Genomic DNA, 24,184 nt, shown 5'->3' on the forward strand with positions numbered 1-24,184 from the left:
GAGTTTCAAAAGAAAGTTATTTGTTTCTGGCCATGTTGAGCCTGTAATCGAACCCACAAATGCTGATGCTCCAGATACTCAACTAGTCTAAAAGTAATTCATTATAGCTATAAACTATAACTAGAAACTACCTAGGTAATTAATTATACTGTAGCTATAACTAGTAACTACCTAGGTCATTCATTATACTGTAGCTATAACTAGTAACTACCTAGGTCATTCATTATACTGTAGCTATAACTAGTAACTACTAGGTCATTCATTATACTGTAGCTATAACTAGTAACTACCTAGGTCCTTCATTCCCATTCTGTTGTGGTTGATGTGTTTACCTTGTGGGTTGTTTTGTGTTTACCTTCATGGTTGTTTTGTGTCCCTCCTCTCCCTTCCCTCCTCTCCCTTCCCTCCTCTCCCTCTCCTCTCCTCTCCCTCCTCTCCCTTCCCTTCCCTCCTCTCCCTTCCCTTCTCTCCTCTCCTCTCCCTTCCCTCCTCTCCCTTCTCTCCTCTCCCTCTCCTCTCCCTTCTCTCCTCTCCCTTCCCTCCTCTCCTCTCCCTTCTCTCCTCTCCTCTCCCTTCTCTCCTCTCCTCTCCCTTCTCTCCTCTCCTCTCCCTTCCCTCCTCTCCCTTCCCTCCTCTCCTCTCCCTTCACTCCTCTCCCTTCCCTCCTCTCCTCTCCTCTCCCTTCACTCCTCTCCCTTCCCTCCTCTCCTCTCCCTTCCCTCCTCTCCCTTCCCTCCTCTCCTCTCCCTTCTCTCCCTTCCCTCCTCTCCTCTCCTCTCCCTTCCCTCCTCTCCTCTCCCTTCCCTGTGTGTTGGCTGTCCCGCTGACTGGCATGCCTCCCCTGGCCCGCCCCCTCCCATCTCTGTGCTGTGGTTGGTCCACTCTATCTCCACCAATCAGAAGCCTCCTCAGTCTGGCCTTCGCCGCTGGTCCATTCATGACTGCCCGGTATTTGGTTCCCACGCCCTCCTTCCGTCCATCCCTCTATCCGCCTCTCTCTCCGCCTCTCCTCTTGGGCTTTCTTCAGGGTCTCTCCTGTCTTTCTCTGTGTCTCTCTCTCCGCCTCTCCTCTTGGGCTTTCTTCAGGGTCTCCCCTGTCTCTCTCTCTGTCTCTCTCTCTGCCTCTCCTCTTGGGCTTTCTTCAGTGTCTCTCCTGTCTCTCTCTGTGTCTCTCTCTGTGTCTCTCTCTCTGCCTCTCCTCTTGGGCTTTCTTCAGGGTCTCTGCTGTCTCTCTCTGTCTCTCTCTCCGCCTCTCCTCTTGGGCTTTCTTCAGGGTCTCTCCTGTCTCTCTCTGTGTCTCTCTCTCTGCCTCTCCTCTTGGGCTTTCTTCAGGGTCTCTCCTGTCTCTCTCTGTGTCTCTCTCTGTGTCTCTCTCTCCGCCTCTCTCCTCTTGGGCTTTCTTCAGGGTCTCTCCTGTCTCTCTCTGTGTCTCTCTCTCTCTCTCTGCCTCTCCTCTTGGGCTTTCTTCAGTGTCTCTCCTGTCTCTCTCTGTGTCTCTCTCTGCCTCTCTCCTCTTGGGCTTTCTTCAGGGTCTCTCCTGTCTCTCTCTGTGTCTCTCTCTCCGCCTCTCTCCTCTTGGGCTTTCTTCAGGGTCTCTCCTGTCTCTCTCTGTGTCTCTCTCTCCGCCTCTCCTCTTGGGCTTTCTTCAGGGTCTCTCCTGTCTCTCTCTGTGTCTCTCTCTCTGCCTCTCTCCTCTTGGGCTTTCTTCAGGGTCTCTCCTGTCTCTCTCTGTGTCTCTCTCTCTCCGCCTCTCCTCTTGGGCTTTCTTCAGGGTCTCTCCTGTCTCTCTCTGTGTCTCTCTCTCCGCCTCTCTCCTCTTGGGCTTTCTTCAGGATCTCTGCTGTCTCTCTCTGTGTCTCTCTCTCTCCGCCTCTCCTCTTGGGCTTTCTTCAGGGTCTCTCCTGTCTCTCTCTGTGTCTCTCTCTGCCTCTCTCCTCTTGGGCTTTCTTCAGGGTCTCTCCTGTCTCTCTCTGTGTCTCTCTCTCCGCCTCTCCTCTTGGGCTTTCTTCAGGGTCTCTCCTGTCTCTCTCTGTGTCTCTCTCTCTGCCTCTCTCCTCTTGGGCTTTCTTCAGGGTCTCTCCTGTCTCTCTCTGTGTCTCTCTCTCTCCGCCTCTCCTCTTGGGCTTTCTTCAGGGTCTCTCCTGTCTCTCTCTGTGTCTCTCTCTCCGCCTCTCTCCTCTTGGGCTTTCTTCAGGGTCTCTGCTGTCTCTCTCTCCGCCTCTCTCTCTCCGCCTCTCTCCTCTTGGGCTTTTTTCAGGGTCTCTCCTGTCTCTCTGTTCTCCTCTCTGGACCCTGCATGATGTCACTAAGTCACTATAACCTGTATGGATAACCATGTTTTATCATGACTCAACCTCTCTCTCTGTCGTTGTTTCTCTCTCTCTCTCTCTCTCTCCTCTCTTTTCTCTCTCTCGCTCTCTCTCTCTCCTCTCTTTTCTCTCTCTCCTCTCTCTCTCTGTCTCTCTCTCTCTCTCTTCAATGATGGCAAAGTCTGTTACTTACAAATTCTTAACACTTGAGGTAAGGTTGTGTGATTGCTGGCAACAACATCAACAAATGTTCAAATTCCTCTTGTTCAAATTCCTCAGTAACTGACATCAATAATTGTTGACCATTTCAGAAACGTAAAAGACATTAGTCAACATGAGAGATGAGTTCAACCTCCCAGTAATGTAGCTTTAGGCCTGTTGGCCTCTCACAAATTCTCACCACAATGCCTTCCAGACCTGGGGTGGAGGTCTAGAGTCTATACCAGACCTGGGGAGGAGGTCTAGAGTCTATACCAGACCTGGGGAGGAGGTCTAGAGTCTATACCAGACCTGGGGAGAAGGTCTAGAGTCTATACCAGACCTGGGGAGGAGGTCTAGTGTCTATACCAGACCTGGGGAGGAGGTCTAGAGTCTATACCAGACCTGGGGAGGTCTAGAATCTACAGCAGACCTGGGGAGGAGGTCTAGTGTCTATACCAGACCTGGGGAGGTCTAGAGTCTATACCAGACCTGGGGAGGAGGTCTAGAGTCTATACCAGACCTGGGGAGGAGGTCTAGAGTCTATACCAGACCTGGGGAGGAGGTCTAGTGTCTATACCAGACCTGGGGAGGAGGTCTAGAGTCTATACCAGACCTGGGGAGAAGGTCTAGAGTCTATACCAGACCTGGGGAGGTCTAGTGTCTACAGCAGACCTGTGGAGTAGGTCTAGTGTCTACAGCAGACCTGTGTAGGAGGTCTAGTGTCTACAGCAGACCTGGGGAGGAGGTCTAGAGTCTATACCAGACCTGGGGAGGTCTAGAGTCTATACCAGACCTGGGGAGGAGGTCTAGAGTCTATACCAGACCTGGGGAGAAGGTCTAGTGTCTATACCAGACCTGGGGAGGAGGTCTAGAGTCTATACCAGACCTGGGGAGGAGGTCTAGAGTCTATACCAGACCTGGGGAGGAGGTCTAGAGTCTATACCAGACCTGGGGAGGAGGTCTAGAGTCTATACCAGACCTGGGGAGAAGGTCTAGAGTCTATACCAGACCTGGGGAGAAGGTCTAGAGTCTATACCAGACCTGGGGAGAAGGTCTAGAGTCTATACCAGACCTGGGGAGGAGGTCTAGAGTCTATACCAGACCTGGGGAGGAGGTCTAGAGTCTATACCAGACCTGGGGAGGAGGTCTAGAGTCTATACCAGACCTGGGGAGGAGGTCTAGAGTCTATACCAGACCTGGGGAGGAGGTCTAGAGTCTATACCAGACCTGGGGAGGAGGTCTAGAGTCTATACCAGACCTGGGGAGGAGGTCTAGAGTCTATACCAGACCTGGGGAGGAGGTCTAGAGTCTATACCAGACCTGGGGAGGAGGTCTAGAGTCTATACCAGACCTGGGGTGGAGGTCTAGAGTCTATACCAGACCTGGGGAGGAGGTCTAGAGTCTATACCAGACCTGGGGAGGAGGTCTAGAGTCTATACCAGACCTGGGGAGGAGGTCTAGAGTCTATACCAGACCTGGGTTCAGATCCTATTTTAAATCTTTCAAATACTTTCAGCGTTTGCTCTAGACTGTCTGGAGTGCCAGGTGGGCGTGGTTTGCCATTTTGGGACTAATCTATTGGTCCATTTAGCCAGGCTCGCTTAATCACCCACAGATAAAGTACATTCAATTATTTTCAGTACTGTTTGAACCCAGGTCTGGACCACTGCAACACCAGGGTGTCTATAGACCTGATCTATGGTCAGTTCTGTCTGGTCTCACTACAACACCAGGGTGTCTATAGCCCTGATCTATGGTCAGTTCTGTCTGGTCTCACTACAACACCAGGGTGTCTATAGCCCTGATCTATGGTCAGTTCTGTCTGGTCTCACTACAACACCAGGGTGTCTATAGCCTGATCTATGGTCAGTTCTGTCTGGTCTCACTACAACACCAGGGTGTCTAGCCCTGATCTATGGTCAATTCTGTCTGGTCTTAATACAACACCAGGGTGTCTAGCCCTGATCTATGGTCAGTTCTGTCTGGTCTCACTACAACACCAGGGTGTCTAGCCCTGATCTATGGTCAATTCTGTCTGGTCTCACTACAACACCAGGGTGCCTATAGCCCTGATCTATGGTCAGTTCTGTCTGGTCTCACTACAACACCAGGGTGTCTATAGCTCTGAAATATGGTCAGTTCTGTCTGGTCTCACTACAACACCAGGGTGTCTATAGCCCTGATCTATGGTCAGTTCTGTCTGGTCTCACTACAACACCAGGGTGTCTATAGCCCTGATCTATGGTCAGTTCTGTCTGGTCTCACTACAACACCAGGGTGTCTATAGCCTGATCTATGGTCAGTTCTGTCTGGTCTCACTACAACACCAGGGTGTCTATAGCCCTGATCTATGGTCAATTCTGTCTGGTCTCAATACAACACCAGGGTGTCTAGCCCTGATCTATGGTCAGTTCTGTCTGGTCTCACTACAACACCAGGGTGTCTATAGACCTGATCTATGGTCAGTTCTGTCTGGTCTCACTACAACACCAGGGTGTCTAGCCCTGATCTATGGTCAATTCTGTCTGGTCTCACTACAACACCAGGGTGCCTATAGCCCTGATCTATGGTCAGTTCTGTCTGGTCTCACTACAACACCAGGGTGTCTATAGCTCTGAAATATGGTCAGTTCTGTCTGGTCTCACTACAACACCAGGGTGTCTATAGCCCTGATCTATGGTCAGTTCTGTCTGGTCTCACTACAACACCAGGGTGTCTATAGCCCTGATCTGTGGTCAGTTCTGTCTGGTCTCACTACAACACCAGGGTGTCTATAGCCCTGATCTATGGTCAGTTCTGTCTGGTCTCACTACAACACCAGGGTGTCTATAGCCCTGATCTATGGTCAGTTCTGTCTGGTCTCACTACAACACCAGGGTGTCTAGCCCTGATCTGTGGTCAGTTCTGTCTGGTCTCACTACAACACCAGGGTGTCTATAGCCCTGATCTGTGGTCAGTTCTGTCTGGTCTCACTACAACACCAGGGTGTCTATAGCCCTAATCTATGGTCAGTTCTGTCTGGTCTCACTACAACACCAGGGTGTCTATAGCCCTGATCTATGGTCAGTTCTGTCTGGTCTCACTACAACACCAGGGTGTCTATAGCCCTGATCTATGGTCAGTTCTGTCTGGTCTCACTACAACACCAGGGTGTCTATAGCCCTGATCTGTGGTCGGTTCTGTCTGGTCTCACTACAACACCAGGGTGTCTATAGCTCTGAAATATGGTCAGTTCTGTCTGGTCTCACTACAACACCAGGGTGTCTATAGCCCTGATCTATGGTCAGTTCTGTCTGGTCTCACTACAACACCAGGGTGTCTATAGCCCTGATCTATGGTCAGTTCTGTCTGGTCTCACTACAACACCAGGGTGTCTAGCCCTGATCTATGGTCAGTTCTGTGATGTTGGTGTCTTTTTCTGTCTGTCAGAAGTCTCGTCGGTTCAAGACGAAGCGCGAGGGAGCCGACTACGGTAACAGACCCGTAAAGCTGGCAGGGAAAGTCATCATCCAGGAGATCTCCTGTCTGCTGCCTGTTCACAAAGCCCTGGGGGAGACATACATGTGAGTTCATCACCCTGGGGGAGACATACATGTGAGTTCATCACCCTGGGGGAGACATACATGTGAGTTCATCACCCTGGGGGAGACATACATGTGAGTTCATCACCCTGGGGGAGACATACATGTGAGTTCATCACCCTGGGGGAGACATACATGTGAGTTCATCACCCTGGGGGAGACATACATGTGAGTTCATCACCCTGGGGGAGACATACATGCGAGTTCATCACCCTGGGGGAGACATACATGCGAGTTCATCACCCTGGGGGAGACATACATGCGAGTTCATCACCCTGGGGGAGACATACATGCGAGTTCATCACCCTGGGGGAGACATACATGCGAGTTCATCACCCTGGGGGAGACATACATGCGAGTTCATCACCCTGGGGGAGACATACATGCGAGTTCATCACCCTGGGGGAGACATACATGCGAGTTCATCACCCTGGGGGAGACATACATGCGAGTTCATCACCCTGGGGGAGACATACATGCGAGTTCATCACCCTGGGGGAGACATACATGCGAGTTCATCACCCTGGGGGAGACATACATGCGAGTTCATCACCCTGGGGGAGACATACACGCGAGTTCATCACCCTGGGGGAGACATACACGCGAGTTCATCACCCTGGGGGAGACATACACGCGAGTTCATCACCCTGGGGGAGACATACACGCGAGTTCATCACCCTGGGGGAGACATACACGCGAGTTCATCACCCTGGGGGAGACATACACGCGAGTTCATCACCCTGGGGGAGACATACACGCGAGTTCATCACCCTGGGGGAGACATACACGCGAGTTCATCACCCTGGGGGAGACATACACGCGAGTTCATCACCCTGGGGGAGACATACACGCGAGTTCATCACCCTGGGGGAGACATACACGCGAGTTCATCACCCTGGGGGAGACATACACGCGAGTTCATCACCCTGGGGGAGACATACACGCGAGTTCATCACCCTGGGGGAGACATACACGCGAGTTCATCACCCTGGGGGAGACATACACGCGAGTTCATCACCCTGGGGGAGACATACACGCGAGTTCATCACCCTGGGGGAGACATACACGCGAGTTCATCACCCTGGGGGAGACATACACGCGAGTTCATCACCCTGGGGGAGACATACACGCGAGTTCATCACCCTGGGGGAGACATACACGCGAGTTCATCACCCTGGGGGAGACATACACGCGAGTTCATCACCCTGGGGGAGACATACACGCGAGTTCATCACCCTGGGGGAGACATACACGCGAGTTCATCACCCTGGGGGAGACATACATGCGAGTTCATCACCCTGGGGGAGACATACACGTACATGTACCTGGCTCAAGACATCTTAATATTATAATATAATGCTGTACCCAACATGTTGAAACATCTGTAATGAGCTGTCTGTTTGTCCCTCAACATGTTGAAACATCTGTAATGTGCTGTCTGTTTGTCCCTCAACATGTTGAAACATCTGTAATGTGCTGTCTGTTTGTCCCTCAACATTTTGAAACATCTGTAATGTGCTGTCTGTTTGTCCCTCAACATGTTGAAACATCTGTAATGTGCTGTCTGTTTGTCCCTCAACATGTTGAAACATCTGTAATGTGCTGTCTGTTTGTCCCTCAACATGTTGAAACATCTGTAATGTGCTGTCTGTTTGTCCCTCAACATGTTGAAACATCTGTAATGAGCTGTCTGTCCCTCAACATGTTGAGACATCTGTAATGTGCTGTCTGTTTGTCCCTCAACATGTTGAAACATCTGTAATGAGCTGTCTGTCCCTCAACATGTTGAAACATCTGTAATGAGCTGTCTGTCCCTCAACATGTTGAAACATCTGTAATGAGCTGTCTGTTTGTCCCTCAACATGTTGAAACATCTGTAATGTGCTGTCTGTTTGTCCCTCAACATGTTGAAACATCTGTAATGAGCTGTCTGTCCCTCAACATGTTGAGACATCTGTAATGTGCTGTCTGTTTGTCCCTCAACATGTTGAAACATCTGTAATGAGCTGTCTGTCCCTCAACATGTTGAAACATCTGTAATGAGCTGTCTGTCCCTCAACATGTTGAAACATCTGTAATGAGCTGTCTGTTTGTCCCTCAACATGTTGAAACATCTGTAATGAGCTGTCTGTCCCTCAACATGTTGAGACATCTGTAATGTGCTGTCTGTTTGTCCCTCAACATGTTGAAACATCTGTAATGAGCTGTCTGTCCCTCAACATGTTGAAACATCTGTAATGAGCTGTCTGTCCCTCAACATGTTGAAACATCTGTAATGAGCTGTCTGTCCCTCAACATGTTGAAACATCTGTAATGAGCTGTCTGTCCCTCAACATGTTGAAACATCTGTAATGAGCTGTCTGTCCCTCAACATGTTGAAACATCTGTAATGTCTGTTTGTCCCTCAACATGTTGAAACATCTGTAATGTCTGTTTGTCCCTCAACATGTTGAAACATCTGTAATGTCTGTTTGTCCCTCAACATGTTGAAACATCTGTAATGTCTGTTTGTCCCTCAACATGTTGAAACATCTGTAATGTCTGTTTGTCCCTCAACATGTTGAAACATCTGTAATGTCTGTTTGTCCCTCAACATGTTGAAACATCTGTAATGTCTGTTTGTCCCTCAACATGTTGAAACATCTGTAATGAGCTGTCTGTCCCTCAACATGTTGAAACATCTGTAATGTCTGTTTGTCCCTCAACATGTTGAAACATCTGTAATGTCTGTTTGTCCCTCAACATGTTGAAACATCTGTAATGAGCTGTCTGTCCCTCAACATGTTGAAACATCTGTAATGTCTGTTTGTCCCTCTGCAGTCTGAATGTGAACGACATACAGGACACGTGTCAGAAGAATGCAGCAGCAGCTCTGGTGGTGGGACGCAGAGACGTGGCTAAGGTAGGACTGATCAGAGGCGTGGCTAAGGTAGGACTGATCAGAGGCGTGGCTAAGGTAGGACTGATCAGAGGCGTGGCTAAGGTAGGACTGATCAGAGGCGTGGCTAAGGTAGGACTGATCAGAGGCGTGGCTAAGGTAGGACTGATCAGAGGCGTGGCTAAGGTAGGACTGATCAGAGGCGTGGCTAAGGTAGGACTGATCAGAGACGTGGCTAAGGTAGGACTGATCAGAGGCGTGGCTAAGGTAGGACTGATCAGAGGCGTGGCTAAGGTAGGACTGATCAGAGGCGTGGCTAAGGTAGGACTGATCAGAGGCGTGGCTAAGGTAGGACTGATCAGAGGCGTGGCTAAGGTAGGACTGATCAGAGGCGTGGCTAAGGTAGGACTGATCAGAGGCGTGGCTAAGGTAGGACTGATCAGAGACGTGGCTAAGGTAGGACTGATCAGAGGCGTGGCTAAGGTAGGACTGATCAGAGGCGTGGCTAAGGTAGGACTGATCAGAGGCGTGGCTAAGGTAGGACTGATCAGAGGCGTGGCTAAGGTAGGACTGATCAGAGGCGTGGCTAAGGTAGGACTGATCAGAGGCGTGGCTAAGGTAGGACTGATCAGAGGCGTGGCTAAGGTAGGACTGATCAGAGGCGTGGCTAAGGTAGGACTGATCAGAGGCGTGGCTAAGGTAGGACTGATCAGAGGCGTGGCTAAGGTAGGACTGATCAGAGGCGTGGCTAAGGTAGGACTGATCAGAGGCGTGGCTAAGGTAGGACTGATCAGAGGCGTGGCTAAGGTAGGACTGATCAGAGGCGTGGCTTAAGGTAGGACTGATCAGAGGCGTGGCTAAGGTAGGACTGATCAGAGGCGTGGCTAAGGTAGGACTGATCAGAGGCGTGGCTAAGGTAGGACTGATCAGAGGCGTGGCTAAGGTAGGACTGATCAGAGGCGTGGCTAAGGTAGGACTGATCAGAGGCGTGGCTAAGGTAGGACTGATCAGAGGCGTGGCTAAGGTAGGACTGATCAGAGGCGTGGCTAAGGTAGGACTGATCAGAGAGACAGAGGCGTGGCTAAGGTAGGACTGATCAGAGACGTGGCTAAGGTAGGACTGATCAGAGGCGTGGCTACGGTAGGACTGATCAGAGGCGTGGCTACGGTAGGACTGATCAGAGGCGTGGCTAAGCTGGGCTGATCAGAGAGACAGAGGCGTGGCTAAGGTAGGACTGATCAGAGGCGTGGCTAAGGCAGGACTGATCAGAGGCGTGGCTAAGGCAGGACTGATCAGAGGCGTGGCTAAGGCAGGACTGATCAGAGGCGTGGCTAAGGCAGGACTGATCAGAGGCGTGGCTAAGGTAGGACTGATCAGAGGCGTGGCTAAGGTAGGACTGATCAGAGAGACAGAGGCGTGGCTAAGGTAGGACTGATCAGAGACGTGGCTAAGGTAGGACTGATCAGAGAGGTTATTAACTCTGTGTACTGTAGGACCCTGTATTAACTCTGTGTACTGTAGGGCCCTGTATTAACTCTGTGTACTGTAGGACCCTGTGTTAACTCTGTGTACTGTAGGGCCCTGTGTTAACTCTGTGTACTGTAGGACCCTGTATTAACTCTGTGTACTGTAGGTGTGGGCCCTGTATTAACTCTGTGCACTGTAGGTGTGGGCCCTGTGTTAACTCTGTGCACTGTAGGTGTGGGCCCTGTGTTAACTCTGTGTACTGTAGGTGTGGGCCCTGTGTTAACTCTGTGTACTGTAGGTGTGGGCCCTGTGTTAACTCTGTGTACTGTAGGACCCTGTATTAACTCTGTGTACTGTAGGACCCTGTATTAACTCTGTGTACTGTAGGTGTGGGCCCTGGCCTCGGCTGCCACCAGTCTAGAACTCAGTCCTGACTCTGACCCTGATGCAGACGCTCCCTGGGCCAGACACCCATTTGGACGCCACCTGCTGGAGACTCTGTGAGTAGCAGGCAAATATACTACACTGTATATACTGTACTAGTGAACAAAACATTATGAACACCTGCTGACATGACATAGACTGATTCAATATTAGGAAGGTGTTCTTAATGTTTTGTATACTCAATTAAAAATAACAATAATTGGACAAAAGATCAGTTTTGGCAAAGCCCAGCGGGAACATACCGGACCCGCCAGGAATTGAGTTTGACCAGGGGGTGTCCTGGTACATCAAGCTGTCTCACTACAGAAACAGGAGACAGACTAGTGTCCTGTCCAGGGGGTGTCCTGTACAGAGGGTTCAGGACTCCTCTGTCCCCTCCTCCCAGTCTGATGAGTGATGTCCAGACTCTAGCCATGCTGTGTAGTGTGTTCAGGACTCCTCTGTCCTCTCCTCCCCAGTCTGGACCACTACAGTCTGATGAGTGATGTCCAGACTCTAGCCATGCTGTGTAGTGTGTTCAGGACTCCTCTGTCCTCTCCTCCCCAGTCTGGACCACTACAGTCTGATGAGTGATGTCCAGACTCTAGCCATGCTGTGTAGTGTGTTCAGGACTCCTCTGTCCTCTCCTCCCCAGTCTGGACCACTACAGTCTGATGAGTGATGTCCAGACTCTAGCCATGCTGTGTAGTGTGTTCAGGACCCAGGGCTGTTCCCAGGACTACTTCTCTCTGTATGGACAGCAACGCTCTTCTCTGTTTCCCTCTCATCACTCCCGATACGTAAGTCAAAGTTTATATCCTCAACGTGGGTAACCTTGGTTACTGTTTTCCCTGGTCTGGCATATGGAGCCATTCCTTTTTCTGAAAATATTTTTCAAATGTTTTCCTCCTCTCCTCTCCTCTCCTCTCCTCTCCTCTCCTCTCCTCTCCTCTCCTCTCCTCTCCTCTCCTCTCCTCTCCTCTCCTCTCCTCTCCTCTCCTCTCCTCTCCTCTCCTCTCCTCTCCTCTCCTCTCCTCCAGCCCAGCTACACATCCAGCTCTGTGTCGTCAGGCTCCTGTTACAGCACCTCAGACTCCACCACCACCACCACCTGGAGCATCGGTATGTAACCCGGGATGGGAATAAAAGGCTGTTTATGGTATGAACTCAGTGACCCCAGAAGAGGCCAGTGCCAAGACCCAACTAGCACCCTGTTCACTAGTACACTATATGACCAAGAGTATGTGGACACCTGCTCATCCAACATCTCATTCAAAAAGGATGGGCATTAATATGGAGTTGGTCCCCCCTTTGCTGCTATAACAGCCTCCACTCTTCTGGGAAGGCTTCCCACCACTCTACTGCCAATGTTTGTCTATGGAGATTGCATGGCTTGTGTGCTCAATTTTATATACCTGTCAGCAACGGGTGTGTCCTGATGAGTTTCTGACCTAAAGAAGTGTCCTAATCACCAGTCGACTTTCATAACTGTTAGGGAACATGGGAGAGTCATGATTTAATCTGACCTGCTGCTTCCTGTGGAACATACAAACATACAGTCTAACCTGCTGCTTCCTGTGGAACATACAGTCTAACCTGCTGCTTCCTGTGGAACATAGTCTAATCTGCTGCTTCCTGTGGAACATACAGTCTAATCTGCTGCTTCCTGTGGAACATACAGTCTAATCTGCTGCTTCCTGTGGAACATACAGTCTAACCTGCTGCTTCCTGTGGAACATACAGTCTAACCTGCTGCTTCCTGTGGAACATACAGTCTAACCTGCTGCTTCCTGTGGAACATACAGTCTAACCTGCTGCTTCCTGTGGAACATACAGTCTAACCTGCTGCTTCCTGTGGAACATACAGTCTAACCTGCTGCTTCCTGTGGAACATAGTCTAATCTGCTGCTTCCTGTGGAACATACAGTCTAACCTGCTGCTTCCTGTGGAACATAGTCTAATCTGCTTCTTCCTGTGGAACATACAGTCTAACCTGCTGCTTCCTGTGGAACATACAGTCTAACCTGCTGCTTCCTGTGGAACATAGTCTAATCTGCTGCTTCCTGTGGAACATACAGTCTAATCTGCTGTTTCCTGTGGAACATACAGTCTAACCTGCTGCTTCCTGTGGAACATACAGTCTAACCTGCTGCTTCCTGTGGAACATACAGTCTAACCTGCTGCTTCCTGTGGAACATACAGTCTAACCTGCTGCTTCCTGTGGTACATACAGTCTAACCTGCTGCTTCCTGTGGAACATACAGTCTAACCTGCTGCTTCCTGTGGAACATACAGTCTAACCTGCTGCTTCCTGTGGTACATACAGTCTAACCTGCTGCTTCCTGTGGAACATACAGTCTAACCTGCTGCTTCCTTTGGAACATACAGTCTAACCTGCTGCTTCCTGTGGTACATACAGTCTAACCTGCTGCTTCCTGTGGAACATACAGTCTAACCTGCTGCTTCCTGTGGTACATACAGTCTAACCTGCTGCTTCCTGTGGTACATACAGTCTAACCTGCTGCTTCCTGTGGAACATACAGTCTAACCTGCTGCTTCCTGTGGAACATACAGTCTAACCTGCTAATATTCTCCATAGATACCCAGTGTCCAATGACATGTAGCCATCTGTGTAAAAGGAGATCTGTCTATTTCATTAGGTCGAGACCCGGAGCACGTCCCTCCCTTGGGGGAGTCCTCGCCTGACGACTATCGCTACGCCAACCAGATGTACACAGACCCACGCGAGCGAGAGAGAGAACAACACGACATGAATAAAAGGTCATTGAGTCGAGTCCAGAATTAGACGTTAGAAAAAACACACATAAACAAAGACAACCCAATGTTTTCTTCATAGACATACACGAGAAACAACAGAGAGGCTGATGTCTGCGTCAGAATGGACCAACATGTTGGCCATCTTACCTAGGACCGGTTCTGAACCAGCACCAATAGGAACATTGTGCAGTCTCTTATCTGTTCTAGATCTCCGGTTCTCTCTCTCTACCCTCTCAGGCTGCTGGACCCAGCCAACACCATGCAGTTTGATGACTTTAAGAAGTGTTACGGGGAGATCCTCCATCGATGGGGTCTGAAGGACAAGAGAGCGGAGGTCCTCAAGTTTACATCCTGTCCTCCTGAACCTCACAAAGGCATCGGTGAGTCTCCTAGATAGATGGTATACCAGGGTGAGTCTCCTAGATAGATGGTGAGTCTCCTAGATAGATGGTATACCAGGGTGAGTCTCCTAGATAGATGGTATACCAGGGTGAGTCTCCTAGATAGATGAGATAGATGGTGAGTCTCCTAGATAGATGGTGAGTCCCTAGATAGATGTCTCCTAGATAGATGGTGAGTCTCCTAGATAGATGGTATACCAGGGTGAGGTCTTCTAGATAGATGGTATCCCAGCGTGAGTCTCCTAGATAGATGGTGAGTCTCCTAGATAGATGGTGAGTCTCCTAGATAGATGGTATACCAAGTGAGTCTCCTAGATAGATGGTGAGTCTCCTAGATAGATGGTATACCAGGGTGAGTCTCCTAGATAGATGGTATACCAGGGTGAGTCTCCTAGATAGATGAGATAGATGGTGAGTCTCCTAGATAGATGGTGAGTCTCCTAGATAGATGGTATCCCAGGGTGAGTCTCCTAGATAGATGGTATACCAGGGTGAGTCTCCTAAATAGATGGTGAGTCTCCTAGATAGATGGTATACCAGGGTGAGTCTCCTAGATAGATGGTATACCAGGGTGAGTCTCCTAGATAGATGAGATAGATGGTGAGTCTCCTAGATAGATGGTGAGTCTCCTAGATAGATGTCTCCTAGATAGATGGTGAGTCTCCTAGATAGATGGTATACCAGGGTGAGTCTTCTAGATAGATGGTATCCCAGCGTGAGTCTCCTAGATAGATGGTGAGTCTCCTAGATATATAGTATACCAGGGTGAGTCTCCTAGATAGATGTTGAGTCTCCTAGATAGATGGTGAGTCTCCTAGATAGATGGTATACCAGGGTGAGTCTCCTAGATAGATGGTGAGTCTCCTAGATAGATGGTATACCAGGGTGAGTCTCCTAGATAGATGATGAGTCTCCTAGATAGATGGTATACCAGGGGTGAGTCTCCTAGATAGATGGTGAGGTCTCCTAGATAGATGGTATACCAGGGTGAGACTCCTAGATTGATGGTATACCAGGGTGAGTCTCCTAGAAAGATGGTGAGTCTCCTAGATAGATGGTATCCCAGGGTGAGTCTCCTAGATAGATGGTATCCCAGGGTGAGTATCCTAGATAGATGGTATAACAGGGTGAGTCTCCTAGATAGATGGTATACCAGGGTGAGTCTCCTAGATAGATGGTGAGTCTCCTAGATAGATGGTATCCCAGGGTGAGTCTCCTAGATAGATGGTAATACCAGGGTGAGTCTCCTAGATAGATGGTATACCAGGGTGAGTCTCCTAAATAGATGGTATCCCAGGGTGAGTCTCCTAGATAGATGGTGAGTCTCCTAGATAGATGGTATCCCAGGGTGAGTCTCCTAGATAGATGGTATACCAGGGTAGTACTAAAACTCTGTAATATACCTCTCAGATAGAGAGGAAGGGCCCCATTCAACCCTCTGTAAAATACCTCTCAGATAGAGAGGAAGGGTCCCACTCAACCCTCTGTAATATACCTCTCAGATAGAGAGGAAGGGCCCCATTCAACCATCTGTAATATACCTCTCAGATAGAGAGGAAGGGCCCCATTCAACCCTCTGTAATATACCTCTCAGATAGAGAGGAAGGGCCCCATTCAACCCTCTGTAATATACCTCTCAGATAGAGAGGAAGGGCCCCATTCAACCCTCTGTAATATACCTCTCAGATAGAGAGGAAGGGCCCCATTCAACCCTCTGTAATATAACCCCTCAGATAGAGAGGAAGGGCCCCATTCAAACCCTCTGTAATATACCTCTCAGATAGAGAGGAAGGGCCCCATTCAAACCCTCTGTAATATACCTCTCAGATAGAGAGGGAAGGGCCCCATTCAACCCTCTGTAATATACCTCTCAGATAGAGAGGAAGGGCCCCATTCAACCCCAGTCTCAAATAAAATCTAAAGGTCATTTATGATTGAGCTGATATATGCAGTGTTTACCGTGAATGCAGTCTTTGCTAACGCTGGAACATTGCCTTTAAATTGAAATGGCGCTATAGCTCTGAACCTCCACGGTACGGATGAATGGAGCCAGAAGAGTTGTATTTGTACTGAGAGAGATCATCAATAGAGATTAACTCTGAGCTTTGAATTGATTGCTGACTCCATTTGGTTCGTCTCTCCACCCCCCCCCCCTCTCCTCCTCCTCCCTCTTCTCTCCATCCAACCCCTCTCCTCCTCCTCCCCTCTTCTCTCCATCCAACCCCTCTCCTCCTCCTCCCTCTTCTCTCCATCTACCCCCTCTCCTCCACCTCCCTCTTCTCTCCATCTACCCCCTCTCCTCCTCCTCCCTCTTCTCTCCATCTACCCCCCTCTCCTCCTCCTCCCTCTTCTCTCCATCTACCCCCTCTCCTCCTCCTCCCTCTTCTCTCCATCCATCCAACCCCTCTCCTCCTCCTCCCTCTTCTCTCCATCTACCCCCTCTCCTCCTCCTCCCTCTTCTCTCCATCCATCCAACCTCTCCTCCTCCTCCTTCCTCTCTCAATCCAACCCCTCTCCTCCTCCTCCTTCCTCTCTCAATCCACCCCTCTCCTTCTTCTCCTCCTCTCTCAATCCACCCCCTCTCCTTCTTCTCCTCAACTCTCCTCTCTCCATCCACCCCCTCTCCTCCTCCTCCCCTCCTCTCTCCATCCACCCCCTCTCCTCCTCCTCCTTCCTCTCTCAATCCACCCCCTCTCCTTCTTCTCCTCCTCTCTCCATCTACCCCCTCTCATCCTCCTCTCTCCTCTCTCCATCCACCCCCTCTCCTCCTCCTCCATCTACCCCCTCTCCTCCTCCTCTCTCCTCCTCTCCATCTACCCCCTCTCTCCTCCTCCCCTCCATCTACCCCCCTCTCCTCCCTCCTCTCTCCATCCACCCCCTCTCCTCCTCCTCTCTCCATCTACCCCCTCTCCTCCTCCTCTCTCCTCTCTCCATCTACCCCCTCTCCTCCTCCTCTCTCCTCTCTCCATCCACCCCCTCTCCTCCTCCTCTCTCCATCTACCCCCTCTCCTCCCTCCTCTCTCCATTCCCACCCCTCTCCTCCTCCTCTCTCCATCTACCCACCCTCTCCTCCTCCTCTCTCCTCTCTCCATCTACCCCCTCTCCTCCTCCTCTCTCCTCTCCATCCACCCCCTCTCCTCCTCCTTTCTCCTCTCTCCATCTACCCCCTCTCCTCCTCCTCTCTCCATCCACCCCCTCTCCTCCTCCTCCTCTCCCCTCTCCATCCACTCCCTCTCCTCCCTCCTCTTTCCATCCACCCCCTCTCCTCCTCCTCCCTCCTCTCTCCATCCAACCCCTCTCCTCCTCCTCCATCCACCCCCTCTCCTTCTCCTCCTCCTCTCTCTCCCCCTCTCTTCAGAGTTTGGTGTGTACTGCTGCCATTGTCGTAGCCAGGTGCGGGGGACTCAGTGTGCTGTGTGTAAGCGCTTCACCTTCCAGTGTGCCATCTGTCACGTGGCTGTCCGAGGCTCCTCTAACTTCTGTCTGAGTTGTGGTCACGGGGGGCACACCTCCCACATGATGGAGTGGTTCAGAACACAGGACGAATGTCCCACAGGCTGCGGCTGTCACTGTCTGCTACAGAGCACCTTCTGAGAGAGACGCTGGGACACAGACTGATGCAGACTCACACACACACTGTCTGCTACAGAGCACCTTCTGAGAGAGACGCTGGGACACAGACTGATGCAGACTCACACACATATACACACATATACTGTCACTGTCTGCTACAGAGCACCTTCTGAGAGAGACGCTGAGACACAGACTGATGCAGACACACACACACACACACACTGTCTGCTACAGAGCACCTTCTGAGAGAGACGCTGAGACACAGACTGATGCAGACACACACACACACACACACAGCAGTCCATTCATTTAGTCCTAGAACGCTGTGGTCTGGAGAGGTTGTATCATGTAATGCTGAGGTAGAGGTTGTTATGAAGGCCTTAATGCCTTGACTAGATGTTCCCCCACACAATAAACATCTGATGATTGAATACTTGAATACAAACTGTTGTTGTCTGAAACTCTTGCCTGTCACTTAGTATGAAAGGTATGCAACGACCGTATGGTGCCATGGATGGCAGATATATTCATGCCATAATCACATCTGATTTTATTGTGGCCTCCCGGGTGGCGCAGTGGGTAAGGGCGCTGTACTGCAGCGCCAGCTGTGCCACCAGAGACTCTGGGTTCGTGCCCATGCTCTGTCGTAACCGGCCACGACTGGGAGGTCCGTGGGGCGACGCACAATTGGCCAAGCGTCGTCCGGGTTAGGGAGGGTTTGACCGGTAGGGATGTCCTTGTCTCATCGCACACCAGTGACTCCTGTGGCGGCCCGGGCGCAGTGCACGCTAACCAAGGTTGCCAGGTGCACGGTGTTTCCTCCGACACATTGGTGCAGTGTGGCTTGGTTGGGTTGTGTATCGGAGGACAAGTGACTTTCAACCTTCGTCTCTCCCGAGCCCGTACGGGAGTTGTAGCGATGAGACAAGATAGTAGCTACTAAGAACAATTGGATACCACGAAATTGGGGAGAAAAAGGGGTAAAATTAAAAATCTGATTTTATTTGTGACATGCACCGAATACAACAGGTGTAGTAAGACCTTACAGTGAAATGCTGAATACAACAGGTGTAGTAGACCTCACAGTGAAATGCTGAATACAACAGGTGTAGTAGACCTCACAGTGAAATGCTGAATACAACAGGTGTAGGAGACCTTACAGTGAAATGCTGAATACAACAGGTGTAGTAGACCTCACAGTGAAATGCTGAATACAACAGGTGTAGTAGACCTCACAGTGAAATGCTGAATACAACAGGTGTAGTAGACCTCGCAGTGAAATTATGAATACAACAGGTGTAGTAGACCTTACAGTGAAATGCTGAATACAACAGGTGTAGTAGACCTCACAGTGAAATGCTGAATACAACAGGTGTAGTAGACCTCACAGTGAAATGCTGAATACAACAGGTGTAGTAGACCTCACAGTGAAATTATGAATACAACAGGTGTAGTAGACCTTACAGTGAAATGATGAATACAACAGGTGTAGTAGACCTCACAGTGAAATGCTGAATACAACAGGTGTAGTAGACCTTAAAGTGAAATGCTTCCTCTCCTCCTCCCAATGCTTAGTACTAACAGGACAGTTACTGGTACTCTCCCAATGCTTAGTACTAACAGGACAGTTACTGGTCCTGTCCCAATGCTTAGTACTAACAGGACAGTTACTGGTCCTCTCCCAATGCTTAGTACTAACAGGACAGTTACTGGTCCTGTCCCAATACTGAGTACCAACAGGACAGTTGCAATGTTTTGTAGATGGGGAAAAAAGCTGTCCGTGAAACAGTCTCTCGATATGTTCGTCAAAAGAGAGATCAGGGTCCAGAGTAACGCCAAGGTCCTTCACAGTTTTATTTGAGACGACTGTACAACAATCAAGATTAATTGTCAGATTCAACAGAAGATCTATTTGTTTCTTGGGACCTAGAACTAGCATCTCTGTTTTGTCCGAGTTTAAAAGTAGAAAAATTGCTGCCATCCACTGCCTTATGGCAGGTAGCCAAGTGGTTAGAGCGTTGGACTTGTAACCGAAAGGTTGCAAGATTGAATCCCCGAGCTGGCAAGGTAAAAAACTGGTGTTCTGCCCCTGAACAGGCAGTTAACCCACTGTTCCTAGGCAGTCATTGAAAATCAGAATTGTTTTTAACTGACTTGCCTAGTTAAATAAAGGTATAATAAATATCTGAAACACAGGCTTCCAGGGATGGCAATTTTGGGGATTCAGCATGTTTCATCGAAATGTACAGGTGTGTATCATCCTCATAGCAGTGAGTTAACATTATGTTTCCGAATAACATCACCAAGAGGTAAAATATATAGTGAAAACAATAGTGTTCCTAAAACGGAACCTTGAGGAACACCAAAATTAACCGTTTATTTGTCAGAGGACAAACCATCCACAGAGACAAACTGATATCTTTCCGACAGATAAGATCTTAACCAGGCCAGAATGTGTCCGTGTAGACCAATTTTGGGTTTCCAATCTCTCCAAAGAATGTGGTGATCGATTGTATCAAAAGCAGTTATTTGTGTCTCCTTCCATACCTGAAGGACACTTTTTGGCATTCACTGTATGATCGATGATAATCTCCATATTGCAAATGCACGGGCCCTTACTAGACGTCCGCAAATGTTTTTTAAATTCGCAGACGGCGGCGGGCCGTGCACCAGGGCCAGATCTTCCGGGAAGTCTCTCGGACATTCGGTTTCCGTTTTATAACATTTTCTAATTTTGGTCATTTTTCTGCTGTCCTGGTAAATTCCAGCAGATGGCGAATGGATTCATATTGCAAATGTACAAAGCATCACCAATCACGACATGGCCATTTCTCCTAAACGGAAAAGACTTCGAAGACGAAACTTGGTGAGCATAGGCCTCATGGGCTGTTAGCCCAGATGGCGTCGAGGCCTCAACGCTTTTTGAGTTAAGGTCATTTTTCTGGGACTAAAGGTCAAAAATGAAAACAGAGGGCTAATTATATATATATATAATAATAATAGTATAATATAGAGACAGTAGATCTAGTTGGTCTGTCAAAATATAATAGAAACAGCAGATCTAGCTGGTCTGCAATAATATAATTAAGACAGTAGATCTAGCTGGTCGGTTATAATATAATTTAGACAGTAGATCTAGTTGGTCTGTCAAAATATAATAGAGACAGTATATCTAGCTGGTCTGCAATAATATAACAGAAACAACAGATCTAGCTGGTCTGCAATAATATAATTTAGACAGTAGATCTAGCTGGTCTGCTATAATATAATAGGGACTGTAGAACTAGCTGGCCTGCCATACTAACAGAGACAGTAGATCTAGCTGCTCTGTCATAATATAATAGAGAGAGCAGATCTGGCTGGTCTGCCATAATATAATAGAGACAGTAGATCTAGCTGGTCTGCTCTAATATAATAGAGACAGTAGATCTAGCTGCTCTGTCACAATATAATAGAGATAGTAGATCTAGCTAGTCTGCCATAATATAATAGAGACAGTAGATCTAGATGGTCTGCCATAATATAATAGAGACAGTATATCCAGCTGGTCTGTCATAATATATTTAAGACAGTAGATCTACCTGGTCTGCCATAATATAATAGAGACAGTAGATCTACCTGGTCTGCCATAATATAATAAAGACAGAAGATCTAGCTGTTCTGTCATAATATAAGAGACAGTAGATCTTGCTGGTCTGCCATAATATAATAGAGACATTAGATCTAGTTGGTCTGTCATAATAGAGACAGTAGATCTAGCTGGTCTGCCATATTATAATAGAGACAGCAGATCTAGCTGGTCTGTCATAATATAATAGAGACAGTAGATCTATCTGGTTTGCCATAATATAATAGAGACAGTAGATCTAGATGGTCTGTCATAATATAATGGAGACAGTAGATATAGCTGGTCTGCCATAAAATAATAGAAACAGCAGATCTAGCTGGTCTGCCATATTATAATAGAGACAGCAGATCTAGCTGGTTTGCCATAATACAATAGAGACTGTAGATCTAGCTGGTATGCCACACTATAATAGAGACAGTAGATCTAGCTGGTCTGCCATAATATAATAGAGACAGTAGATCTAGATGCTCTGCCATAATATAATAGAGACAGTAGATCTAGCTAGTCTGCCATAATATAGTAGAGACAGTAGATCTAGATGCTCTGCCATAATATAATAGAGACAGTATATCCAGCTGGTCTGTCATAATATATTTAAGACTGTAGATCTAGCTGGTCTGTTATAATATAATAGAGATAGATCTAGCTGGTTTGCCACAATACAATAGAGACAGTAGATCTAGCTGGTCTGCCATAATACAATAGAGACAGTATGTCTAGCTGTTCTTTAGTATTATAATTAAGACAGTGATCTAGCTGATCTGTCATATATAAATAGAGACAGTAGATCTAGTTGGTTTGCCATAATACAATAAAGACAGTAGATATAGCTGGTCTGCCATAATACAAATAGAGACAGTAGATCTAGCTGGTCTGTCATAATATAATTAAGACAGTAGATCTAGCTGGTCTGTCATAATATAATTAAGACAGTAGATCTAGCTGGTCTGTCATAATATAATTAAGACAGTAGATCTAGCTGGTCTGTCATAATATAATAAGACAGTAGATCTAGCTGGTCTGTCATAATAATAATTAGAGAACAGTTAGATCTAGGGTCACTTTCGTCATATTCTCATCGAGCCAGTATATCAGCTGGTCTGTCACTAATATAATAGAGACAGTAGAATCAGCTGGTCCTGTCATAATAATAGAGACAGTAGATCTAGCTGGTCTGTCATAATATAATAAGAGACAGTAGATCTAGCTGGTCTGTCATAATATAATAGAGCAGTAGATCTAGCTGGTCTGCCATATATATATAGAGACAGTAGATCTAGCTGGTCTGTCATATATATATAGAGACAGTAGATCTAGCTGGTCTGTCATAATATAATAGAGACAGCAGATCTAGCTGGTCTGTCATAATATAATAGAGACAGTAGATCTAGCTGCTCTGTAATTAATTAATAGAGACAGCAGATCTGGATGGTCGCCATAATAAATAGAGGACAGAGATATGATGGTCTGCTCTAATATAATAGAGCAGTAGATATAGCTGCTCTGTAACAATATAATAGTAGATCAGTAGATCTAGCTGGTCTGTCATAATACGATACGAGAGCAGGTAGATCTATCTGGTCTTCCATAATAATAGAGGCCGTAGAGTAGATCTATCTGGTCTTTGTAAATATATAGAGACAAGTAGATCTAGCAGTTCTGCCATAAATTAATAGAGACAGTAGATCTAGATGGTATGCCATAGATAATAGAGACAGTATAGCCAGCTGTCGGTCATAATCTATTTAAGACAGTAGATCTACCTGGTCTGCAATCATATAATAGAGACAGTAGATCACCTGGTCTGCCATAATATATAGCAGGCCAGCAGATCTAGTGGTCTGCCATAATCTAATAGAGGCAGTAAATCTAGCTGGTATGCCACACTCTAATAGAGACAGTAGATCTAGCTGGTCTGTCATAATATAATATGACAGTAGATCTAGCTGGTCTGTCATAATATAATAGAGACAGTAGATCTAGCTGGTCTGTCATAATATAATAGAGACAGTAGATCTAGCTGGTCTGCCATAATATAATAGAGACAGTAGATCTAGCTGGTCTGTTATAATATAATAGAGATAGATCTAGCTGGTTTGCCACAATACAATAGAGACAGTAGATCTAGTATGGTCCTCTGTCATTTATGAATTTTAGAGACAGTAGATCTACCTTGTCTGTCATTCTAGTACAATATGAGATAGTAGCTAGCTGGTCTGTTCTATAATTTCATAGAGTACATAGAGACTTAGTAGATCTAGTGGTTTTGTCAAATACAATAAAGACAGTAGATCTAGCTGGTCTGTCATATATAATAGAGACAGTAGATCTAGCTGGTCTGTCATAATATAATAGAGACAGTAGATCTAGCTGGTCTGTCATAATATAATAGAGACAGTAGATCTAGCTGGTCTGTCATAATATAAATTAGACAGTAGATCTAGCTGGTCTGTCATAATATTAATAGAGACAGTAGATCTAGCTGGTCTGCCGTAATGTTCAATTAGAGCAGTTAGATAGATCTAGCTGCTGGTGGGTTCTTTCTATTATAATAGAGACTAGTAGATTCTAGCTGTCTGTCATAAGATAATTAAGAACGTGTAGATCTAGCTGGTCTGTCCATATTAATAGAGACAGTAATCTAGCTGGTTGTCATAATATAATAGAGACAGTAGATCTATCGGGTCTAGTCATTAATATAATAGAGCCAGAGTAGATCTAGCTGGTCTGTCATATTATAATAGAGACAGTAGAATTTAGCTGGTCTGTCATAATATAATAGAGACAGTAGATCTAGCTGGTCTGTCAATATAATAGAGACAGTAGATCTAGCTGGTCTTCATAATATAATAGAGACAGTAGATCTAGCTGGTCTGTCATAATATAATAGAGACAGTAGATCTAGCTGGTCTGTCATAATATATAATAGATCGGACAGTAGATCT

The 24,184-nt window shown here is 47.6% G+C and overlaps 1 protein-coding gene across 8 annotated transcripts in view; it reads left to right on the forward strand.

The window, feature by feature from the left end:
• Positions 1-18,052, forward strand: part of LOC109886185 (GATOR complex protein WDR59) — a 78,454-nt gene extending 60,402 nt beyond the window's left edge. Inside the window, exons 18-26 of one of the 8 annotated variants that reach the window (XM_031812579.1) lie at positions 901-948; positions 5,940-6,073; positions 8,912-8,993; positions 10,824-10,936; positions 11,515-11,659; positions 11,900-11,981; positions 13,520-13,640; positions 13,875-14,017; positions 17,397-18,052. In XM_031812579.1, the coding sequence (XP_031668439.1) occupies positions 901-948; positions 5,940-6,073; positions 8,912-8,993; positions 10,824-10,936; positions 11,515-11,659; positions 11,900-11,981; positions 13,520-13,640; positions 13,875-14,017; positions 17,397-17,632 (1,104 nt within the window). In that variant the 3' untranslated portion in view covers positions 17,633-18,052. Of the gene's footprint in view, positions 1-900; positions 949-2,490; positions 2,611-5,939; positions 6,074-8,911; positions 8,994-10,602; positions 10,636-10,823; positions 10,937-11,338; positions 11,660-11,899; positions 11,982-13,519; positions 13,641-13,874; positions 14,018-17,396 lie in introns of those variants that run through there. The other 7 variants (XR_004206719.1, XR_004206718.1, XM_031812581.1 and 4 more) reach the window with 7 other exon arrangements.
• The last annotated feature ends 6,132 nt before the right edge of the window (positions 18,053-24,184 follow it).

Source organism: Oncorhynchus kisutch, unplaced genomic scaffold (genome assembly GCF_002021735.2).
Source record: "Oncorhynchus kisutch isolate 150728-3 unplaced genomic scaffold, Okis_V2 Okis03b-Okis08b_hom, whole genome shotgun sequence".
NCBI classification, from domain to species: domain Eukaryota; kingdom Metazoa; phylum Chordata; class Actinopteri; order Salmoniformes; family Salmonidae; genus Oncorhynchus; species Oncorhynchus kisutch.